We start from the raw sequence: 11,185 nt of genomic DNA, 5'->3' as shown, positions 1-11,185 counted from the left end.
TTTGCTATTAAGACGAATAACAAAAAAAAAATACACAGTAGTCATAATAAAATAAATTAAAAATGCCTATAAGTGTATTATTGAACACAACTATCAAAATAAGATATATACTACTTGAAAAACTTCATACCATATAGTGATAGGTTTGACTTATAACAATAGATTTTCATGGGTTATATATATATATATATATATATATATATATATATATATATATATATATATATATATATATATATATATATATATATATATATATATATATATATATATATATATATATATATATATATATATATCTCACTTAATGAGACTTCAACCCATTAATTTTCAATTGAGATAAACACTACTTACCACTATATCAAAAACCCTTTGGTTTACACTTTATATATAGTCATCACAATTAAAAGTCACCATAAGTTATCATCAATGATGCGATATTTCCAAATGTACTGAATAAAAAAATTTGTCTAAACGAATGAGTTTTATTCATCGGAAAAAAGCCATTTTTATACCAGTGGAAAGTGACGATGAATCTTAATATTTTGGTTTTATCACTTTGAACGATGCGTGTCAAACATTTGTTATCCTTTAAATTCTTATTAGACTTTGAACAAATTGTTTTGAACATTAATAATCCATCTGGTTTGCAGTAGACATTTCTAGGTTTTTATGAATTTGAATGTTTGTATATTATGAGTATATAAAGCGAATTATCTAGAATTGTTTAAAAAACGTATACAAAGTGATTAAAAAAACCAATTTATAAAGCTAAAAACATAAACGTATTCTAATGGGCTGTCACAATCATATGTTGTTATAGGTGTCAATTGTAGCTAGAAAAATAATTTTTTACCTATATCAATGACATGCCATAGGTGTAACCAGATACTCTTTTTTGACTTGTCCCCAACTTTTTTATGTCCATAAACAATTTCATGAATATCAGTTTTGACCTATCCTATATCAATGATATCAACCATACAACATTGTTTTTTTGTAAAATTGGTCCGGAAAGAAGTCATAGAGACATGTTAATAAAAATCAATGTTCTAAATAACATTAAAAATCAATGTTCTAAATAACATTAGTGCTGACTTTGTGACCATGTAAATCTTGAGGTTTTTAAGATCCGTGGAAGATCAATTTATTTGTATCGCGTTATAAAAAAAGGGTTATTTCTTTGAAAAAAAAAAAATGTATAAAACCTCAAAATTTTGTAAACCTTCTAAAATGGCTATATAAAAAAATAAAATATATATATGATACGTTTTATATGAATAAATAAAATACAAGTCAGGTTTAATTCATAAAAAAATTCTACAAAAATCCTTTTTTTTTTTTTAATGTATTTAAGCTTCTTTGTCAATTTCTAGTGGTGAGTCGTAAGATACTAACCCTTTTAAGTAATGGTAAACTTCAATTAACCACATGGAGACAATTTACCATGTCTAAGGAACGATAGAAAGTAAGTTTCGTGAGTTCTTTTCGGCAAGTTTTGCGAAACTCATAAAATATAGCCGCATTGAAAAATACGATACGCTGTAATGATGCAATCTCATTATTGATAAGTTGATTAAATGCCTTAAAGGGCATGTAGTTTCCAACACATTGCAGATAAACATGTCAAGGTTTGAATGCAGAGAACGCTATTACGGAGTTGTGTCCACCAAAACCAAATGAACTTGAAATAGCTGCATACCAAAATTATTTAGCAAATAAGTGAACCTAAGTAAACACGACATATATACAAACCATCGACAAAGGGAAAATTTGCTCACCAACGTTGATTTCATGCTGTTGCTTTTGATTTGCCACAGTGTCGAACTCCACATCGGGTTCTGGGTTCTACAATTGCAATGAGGATGTTAAGATCATATTGAAACGACGAAACACAAACATATATATAGGAATACAAGTATCACATACAAATTGATTAATGGTTGGATGCAACCATCCTGTTTGAATGGCTTTGATTGTAGCAATGGCTTCCATACCTCCAGCTGCTCCCATACAGTGCCCAATCATAGACTAAAAAAAAAAAAAAAAAAAAAAAAAAACAAGATCACGACAATATTGATCTACCTGATACTAATCAAAGAGACAAAATTGACTATGGGCGTCCTAATGCACCTTAGTGGCGTTCATTTTGATCCCTTCGGTGTTCTTAAACACCTTCTTGAGTGCATTAACCTCTGCGAGGTCTCCTATCACTGTTGAAGTTGCATGCGCATTGATATAATTTACCTACCCACAAGAAAGTACTGTATTAATACAAGGTAAATTCAAGATTTTAAAAAGGTAAGATAAACGGGGAAATTAAAACTGAACTACCTCCTCTACTGACACACCAGCATCCACAAGGCAGCTTCGAATGCAAGATGAAACACCGAGCCCATCAAATCTCGGATTAGTTATATGATAAGCATCACAATTTATCGCACCTCCTAAGTATTCCGCAAGTATTGGAGCACCCCTTTTCATTGCATGCTCTAAATTCTCCATCACCTTCATACAAACCAAATCAACATTCACGTATGAAGAATCAGTATATCAAATCAGAAGATTAGTGGTGAAGTTACCAGGACACCAGCACCTTCCCCCATCACAATCCCATCTCTATCTTTATCCCATGGTCTAGACGCAGTCTGGGGATCATCGTTTCTTTGAGACAACGCATTACAAGCAACAAAACCTCCCAATTGCACGGGAACAATGACAGCATCAACCCCACCAGCAATCATCAAATCGGCCTTCCCTTCACGGATATGATTAGCCGCAGCGTAGAAGCAAAAGTTGGATGTCGCACAAGCAGCTGAGATGGAGTAGTTTGGTCCCATAAAGCCAAGATGAACAGCGAGCAAGGCTGAACCCATGTTTGATAGAGTATAAGGAACCAAAAATGGTGAAATTTTCTTATACCCACTCTCCATTAGAGTCTCTAGACCTTGATACAATACCGTAGCACCACCGAGTCCTGACCCAACAAGCACACCAGCACGTTCCTTATTGATCTACACGGATTATTATTACTATAACACATTAAATCCAAATTTTAGAAGCTTGAAAAATGGAAGGTATTACGTACTTTAGACTGTTCATGGCTGCGAAGACCAGCGTCTTCAAGTGCTTTTTTCCCAGCAACAATACAATACCGTTGACAATCATCAAGTCTGCGGTCAGTTTTCCTATCAATATACTCATTTGACTCGAATCCACGAATCTGACCTCCGATTCGTGTTGGGAATGCTGAAGCATCAAATTTATCGATTAAATTGATTCCGCTCTTCCCTGCGAGAAGGCTGTCGTAGTATGTGCCCACATCACTTCCGAACACCGAGACAAGACCCATGCCTGTGATAACGACCCGTTTTTTTGCATCTTTCTCCCGTGTAGGGGCAGCGGCAGAGCTGTGGGAAGCTGTTACATGGCGACGTGTTGTAGTGATACGTGTTGGTGATTTGAATATTATGAGTGACGACCTTTTGCAGACTGGGGACACCGAGGGAACTGTTAAATGGAAAATAGTTTGAGCTTCCATCATTGTGTACAGCATAATTTTTTTATGATCGTGAAGCTATGGAATTGTTATATAGTGCTCGAGTGAAATCCGCCTAATCTATCTCGTAATAATTTTAATAGTAAAATGTTTATTTATATAATATATTGCATAAGAAAAATGGAAAAGGCTACATGCATTAAATTCATATTGAATTCATGAGTTCTTATGCAGTTACACGTAACAATTTTTGGTACAAAACAATTTTTTGGTACAAAACAATTTGTGCTTTATGGAGTTCACGGTAGAAATATATAATTTTTTTTACGCATCGGCATCCATCATTTTTTGCCTAAGAGGTTAACGATTAAGTCATCTCGAATGTATTAAATACATATGGGTTTAATGGATTGGCCCATATACAACCGCTATAAAATTTTATATATTAAACTCTATAAAATTTAATAGATTGCCTTTAAAAGTGTTATCATATCAGATCTTATCATATTTCTAGTCTCGAGTAACCACCACATCATTTTCCTCTCATCCTCACTAACCACATAAAATTGATAGGATGGTCTTACTACACCACCTCTTTTTTTTCATATTCAAATATAATAGTGTGTCAATATATAGTATAGTTTATTTTTATAAAATTGAAAACCATAAATTTCGATATATTTTTCTATAACTTTTTAATATATTTCAGCCTATCTTTTTTAAAAAAGGATTCATTATAGTGCTACATGTCACTATTTTACATCCATTTTTTTCCATGTGGTAGGTTATACTTCACCGTTTGTTTTGTGTCCCACTCATTTGAAGTCTCAATTCTGATTCATCGTATCCTATAAATTTAGGACACATTCCTTAATTGTGCAAAGTAGTTTGAATTCTATTTATAAGCAAGATTTTCGGAATCCTAATACATTTCTGTTGGAACCTGAAAGTGAACCTCTAGCAATCTCAATCATTATAGAAGATCTGAAGTCAGTAAAAATTCTGAAGTGATAAGTTTGTGCGGAATCAGTTGGAGTCCGGAATTCAAGCCATGTTTGGAGCAGATGAGTAGATGGCATTCCGGAATGGATGTTAGGATCGAAATGTTTGTGTTTCCAAATCAATACCTTTTTCACTGTGCATTAATTAGTTTTGTCACTTAGCATGATTACACATTTTGTCAACTTTGATAATCAGAATGTCAGAAATATCGTTTTTATCAGGTCCTATGTATGTATCCTTATTTATACCAAGTATCATGCGCTCCTATTTATAGGAGCTTTTAATGCAAATTTAAGTGACGAGTTGTTCACACTTTTTAACAATATTTCATTTACTTCACTCTCTTGTTGTTTACAACATTCTATTTATTCTTCATTTATTAACTTTACTTTGATCTGAATTCTCATTCTTCATTTATGGCTTGAATGTTTTTTGAGTCCATTAACTCAGACTTCACTGGTCTATCCAGACTTGACTAAAATTTTCATTAGGAAGCCGACATTGATTTTAAGCATTAACTCAACGTTTGAGTTTTCAAACCTTGTCCCTGCGCATCAGATCAATTTGTTCTCTCACTTGGTGTCAGAGCTTGACTGGTCGTCCTTTAAATCCACAAGATCATATTATAATTGGTTTGAAATTACCTTGGTATTTCAACCATTTATGTGTTAAGGATTAAAGCTCTTATATATACCACTTTTGCTTGAAGATACCTTAACAAGTAATTTAAATGCAAATCACAAATAGTGTGGGTGGCCCTACACGTGCCCCATTGCTAGTTGTGGAAGAATATGATCAATGGAAAGTTAGAATGGAAGGATTTTTACTTTCTAAAGAGAAAGGTGAAGCAATTTGGAGATCCGTCAAAGAAGGTCCTCATATTCATGTAAGAACAGTTGTGAGAGATGCAGCTGCTCAGCTTATGGGTCAAGATGAGACTCGTCCAACTCCTCTAACTGCAGACGATATTGAGAAGCTACATGCTAATCAAGTTACCTTCTTAGAAATTGTGTTTAGTGTTCCTCCCACACTTTTTGAAGACACTAAGTTGTGTAAATCAGCAAAAGAGATTTGGGAAACTCTCCAAGACCTTATTGAAGTTTCGGAAAACATGAAAGACAAGCGTCTTAACTCGGTTGTCAAAGATTTTGACTCCTTCACTACCACTCCTATTAAATCGGTGGCCTCATCCTCTAACTGTTACCAAATCATAGTCAACAACATGACTGCTCATGGGATTGACTGAACTCCCTTGGAGTATAATCTTAAGTTCATAAATAATCTCGGTAAAGGATGGGAAAATGTGAAATATTGTCTACAAAGTAATTCCACTTTGAAAAAGCTAAAGCTTTATCAACTCTTTGATAAACTTCAGGACACGCATCTAATGTTTATCGGACCATAAAGGAAGTGTCTGGAGGTCCTCTTACTCTTGTCAGTTCCTTTGAACCAACCATTCCGAACACATCCAACTCGAACTCTTTCAAACCCATTGTTCCATCAGTTCAGGCCTCATTACATGTCTTACCCATACATAAGTATCTTGTTGATGATTCCGAATCCATAGACTCTGAACTCCGTTTCCAACAGGAGTTTGTTATCCTATTCATGAAATACAAACATCCTTTCACCCCTTCTTACAAACAAAACCAAAATCGGTTTCATAGTCATCACCAAAACAATCCTCAACCATACTCAGCTCCGGAACGACAACCAACTCTTGAAAATCCTCCAACATACAAACCGAACATTAGAAAGCCAAACTCTACTCCAGAACCACAGTTGAATACAAAATCCAACAAGATGAAAATTGTGTCACAAATGTGGGCATGCTTGCTAACTCGTAGTCGCATCGAAAAAATTCTATGACATAGTCCTTGAGAAAGTTTATAGCAGCATGATAAGCACCCATACTGATATCATCATTTTGAAGGGTTCGAAAGTGTGCAAGTATAGTAAGGATATCATTCAGATTTATTGCAGGAAAATTGGCATCAATGATGGTTTTATAAGTTGGTTTATTTCTAACAACATGGTACCGAAATAGTGGACAGCTAAGATCAAATTTGGTGAGGATCTTCCTTCTGTACCCAGAGATCATTGTAATCATCTTCCTTATCCAAACTTCCTTTAGGGGAAGTGGATTCTTGGCATAGAATATTTTAACTTTTAACGCTCAGTACGGATGCAGACCTCCGGATTGTCATTGGGATGGAGAGGAGCAAATTTGATGTAAAATTTGTTGAAAGGTGAGATAGGGAGATCAAGTTGTTCGAATCATTGGAAGGAATGTCATAGTACATGACAGGTACTATGTCAACATCCTTAAGAATACCTTCACGACAGAGACGAAAGATGCCACGCATCGGATCAGGATTGTTTTTGAGTGTTTGGATCCGGATGCTGCCCTCTAGAGATTCTTTGAATTCCCTCCTGAGGATGATGTCAACCTGTCCGGTTCCGAAGTTTAGGAGGATCATCACCCACAAGTTCAAACCATTCAGGAGGGCAACATAACCCTATTGTTGATGTTGAATCTCCTACTGCTCAAGAGCCATCAAGATTTCACATTAGACTCAAGATCACCCCTAAACAAAGTTATTAGAAACCCTAATGTTGGTGTTCAAACTTGCTCTGCCACAAGTGTTTAAAATGAATGTCATTTTTCGACATTTATCTCCATGGTTGAACCCAAATCCATCAAGGAAGCATTAGAACATGTTGACTGGATTACAACCATGCAAGAAGAATTAGCAGAATTAGATAGAAATTAAGTGTGGACTCCCGTGCCTCCTCCTCTGGATCACCCTATTGTTGGTACAAGATGGGTATTCCGCAATAGAACTGACGACTCTATAGTTATCATTAGAAACAAAGCAAGATTAGTGGCCAAAGGATTCACTCATATCGAAGGCCTTGGCGACGCTCTCAGTCGGTCTGGGTATTTACCCTGAATGGAGGACCAATAACTTGGAAAAGTTCCAAATAGGTGACTGTAGCCGATTCAACGTGCAAAGCAGAGTACATGGTAGCAAGAAAAGCATTGAACTAGGCGATATGGCTGAAGAACATCATCAGATATCTTGGAATTGTACCATCTGTAAAGGAGCCTATGGAGATTTTCTATGATAGCAAGAGATTCGTTGCCTTAACCAAGGAACCGAGAGATCATAGCAGATCCAGGCACATCGACAGAAAATATCACTTCATAAGACATCGGATAGAAGAATGACTCCTCGTGATAAAAAGGGTATCGTCATATGAGAACCCAGCAAATCCCCTCACAAAGGGACTAAATAGGGTTTAGCGTTTGCAGCATGCGAGGAGCATTGGACTGAAGGACGATATTATTTTTAATGATTTGATAGTTGTTTTAGAAACCTGTAATAGATACAATGTAATTGACATTTGATGATTAAATAAAAGGAGTTTTATTTATAAGTAAAGTTACTATCTTGTGTCAATTGTTTACTATTGTTTTATTTTACATGTTTTGACTTCCATAATAAGAATAGTATTCAAACTATCCACCATCGATCATAATTTCGAAATACGTAATGAGGCAAGATTGTCATGAATTTGGCTTGTAAATTGTCTGGCGTGTTTAGACATAGCAAAAGTTTGCTACAATATTCATGATTGCTCATTAGGTCTGAGTATTGGATTAAACCCATGCTCATATGAATCACTTCATGGAATTTATCACAAGTGATTATGAGACGGTGATATCATATAGTCTTAAAACCAAGATATATGAGTTGTTGACTATGAGTTGGTTGTACATTGATAGTGCGAAAACAAATCAGTACCTTGATGTTATAAAATGCACTGTTGTATATGATTTAACTTGTAGTTAATACAAGCATATAATATCGAAGTTTATATGTTCCTATTAATTGTATGAGGATTAAAAGTGATATCCTGGGCTGATCAATGATTTTGTTTTGACTAATGTGTCGGGCCCATTCGGGACTAAATTGATGTTTTCAACTAAGTTCTCTATCAAACAAATCGGAAATCGGGAAACAAACTGTTGGACACTAAGCATGACTATGTTCCATGTATTTGTCCGGCTGATATCTTGTATAATAGATTATTATATGATCCCTTATCTAAATGGCATGTCAAGGCTAGATGATTGCTTTTAAGAGCTACGATTGCTAGTCGGTTTTTAAGACGTACTTGCAATTAGAGTTATTAGAATTATCTAAGTGGGAGATTGTTGGATTAGGTGTCGAAGCACATAACTATAATTAGTATTTACTTGACCCAATAGTAGCATGATCCATTTGTGTTGCATTTCACCAGAACAATTTGATAGGATGGACGTTTAAGAAAGAGATTATTTATGATTTACTAATATATTACAAGTATAATATATTATTTGAGAAATCATATAATTTAATTAGTATTGATCAAGATTTAATTTGGAATTAATTTAGTGATTAAAAGTGACTAATTAAATTAATGGGGCTAATTGTGTGAATTAGTGAAACATATTGATTGGGCTATTGATCCATAATGGACTAAGTTTATCTAAGAATGCATAAAGAGTTAGTCCACATGAGTTATGGATCAGAAGCCTATGTGTATGGATTAGGGTTTACCCATAACCCTTGGAATCCTACACTATTTCTATGTTATCACACAACCTAAAATCAGATACTAGTATTCTTGGAGTTTATATAGCCGATTTTGTGCCTAGAAATCTCTCTCTCAATTCCTCCATTGTTGGTGGTGTTTTGTGAAGCATTTGAGGCATCACACTTGGGTGTTAAGCTTTTAAAGGCCAAAGATAACAAGCTACAATAAGTGATCCTAAATTCATACTTGCAGCTATAGTTATTAGACTTATCAATGTGGCAGACTATTAGATAAGGTGTCTAAGTCCATAACTATGTTTGGATACTCTCGCACAACTGGACTAACAAAATGAGAGAAAAGACTAACAAAATGAGAGAAAGGACACTTATGATGTGTTAATATATTATAAGCTCTGATACATTAATATGAAATCATATTATTTAATTAGTATTGATCAAGAATTAATTTAGAATTAATTTTGTGATAAAAAAAGACTAATTTAATATATCGAGATTGATTTGGTAAATCATTCATTCTTATATAGTAGGGTCATGATCCATGATTCCTTAGATTGGGCTAGAACCCATAGGTGCTCCATGGATGCTCCATGGAGGTTAAAACCCATGGATCATGGAGGAAATGAAAAGTCATCCACATTATGCTTTACATGGTGTAACCCTACATGTGGCTCACTATATAAAGAGCCTCATGGAAAGCAAAATCGGCACTAAGACATAAGGGTGAGGGCTAGTCGAATTTTATGCACAAGTGTTCTTCTCTCAAGTAATTCCAAGAGTTGTGGTGTTGTGTGAAGCATGTGAGGCATCAGATTTGGGGTGTTAGTCTCACAAGGTCTTAAGGAATCCAAGCTACAAGAAAGCTATGCCATTCTACGAGTTTTTTGTAATACATCCACCCCATTATATGCTAGTTACGATGAAAACCTTGGAAAATTAAAGTTTGCATGTATAATAGAGAAAACAAAGATCCAAGGTTTCTAGGATTGCATGTACACCGTAGGAGTATTAGAATTCTCAAAACCCATCACTTGGCATACAAGCACACCCTCCACATGGTATCCAACACCTCTCGCAAGTGCTCCTCATGATGCTCCTGTGTCTTGGAGTAAATTAAGATGTCATCGATAAAGACTATCGTAGACCGATCCAACATTGGTCTGCACACACGGTTCATGAGGTACATGAATGCGGCAGAGGCATTGGTGAGCCTAAAGGGCATCACCACGAACTCATAGCAGACATAGCGAGTCTGGAAAGCAGTCTTCTGTACATCCTCATCTCTGACTCGCATAAGGTGGTAGGTCGAACGTAAATCGATCTTAGAAAACGAAGATGCGCCCTGAAGCTGGTCAAACAAGTCGTCAATCCTCAGGAGGAGATAACGGTTCTTCACCATTACCTTATTCAACTCCTGGTAATCTATGCACATTTGATGAGACCCGTCCTTCTTCTTCACAAAACATAATTAGGGCTCCCAAAGGTGAACTACCCGGTCTGATAAATCCATTGGCTAACAGCTCCCGCAACTTTGTAGATAACTCCTGAATCTCGGGAGGAACCAACCGATACAGTGCATTGGCTATCGGAGACGCACCTGGAACTAGGTCAATCCTGAATTCCACTTGTCTCTCTGGAGGTACCCCTGTAAAATCCTCAAAAACAGATTTGGATACTCTCGCACAACTGGCACATCCCTCACTGTCGCCTCACCCTCCTCCCGGGTATCCATAATCTAGGCCACAAAACATGTGCATCCCTGCTTAAGGTACCGTCGGCATCTCGCTACTGAACACATACTTGGCACACGCTATAGCTTCTCGCCATGAATCACCAACACTCCCCCATACGGGTCCTGACACGAACCAACTGCTGCTCACAGTCGATCACCACCACATTAGGGCTCAACTAATCCATGCCTATGATGTCTTTGTTGCCAGACAAAGGAATAGGAACCAAATCCACAAGGTAATGCTCGCCATACATCCTAATGATACAATATCTGTAAACCTTTGATGCTCAGACGGACCACCCATCTGTAATCTCGATCGCTAAAGGACAATCCAACATGCCCGAAGAATCG

At 36.0% G+C, this 11,185-nt stretch overlaps 1 protein-coding gene across 1 annotated transcript; it reads right to left on the bottom strand.

Annotated features, from left to right (window-relative positions):
* Window positions 1-1,540: 1,540 nt before the first annotated feature.
* Window positions 1,541-3,598, bottom strand: LOC145042282 (3-oxoacyl-[acyl-carrier-protein] synthase I, chloroplastic-like). The gene is made up of 7 exons (XM_078990685.1): window positions 3,089-3,598; window positions 2,583-3,014; window positions 2,335-2,508; window positions 2,134-2,247; window positions 1,930-2,031; window positions 1,782-1,848; window positions 1,541-1,694 (listed from the first exon to the last, which is right to left on the bottom strand). The coding sequence occupies exons 1-7, from the start codon at window positions 3,554-3,556 to the stop codon at window positions 1,627-1,629; spliced, it is 1,425 nt and encodes a 474-aa protein (XP_078846811.1). The 5' UTR covers window positions 3,557-3,598; the 3' UTR covers window positions 1,541-1,626.
* Window positions 3,599-11,185: the final 7,587 nt, after the last annotated feature.

Source organism: Lactuca saligna, chromosome 1 (assembly GCF_052625555.1).
Source record: "Lactuca saligna cultivar CGN05327 chromosome 1, ASM5262555v1, whole genome shotgun sequence".
NCBI lineage: Eukaryota > Viridiplantae > Streptophyta > Magnoliopsida > Asterales > Asteraceae > Lactuca > Lactuca saligna.
The sequence above is the reverse complement of the archived record's forward strand: the minus strand, read 5'-3'. Positions and strand labels throughout refer to the sequence as shown.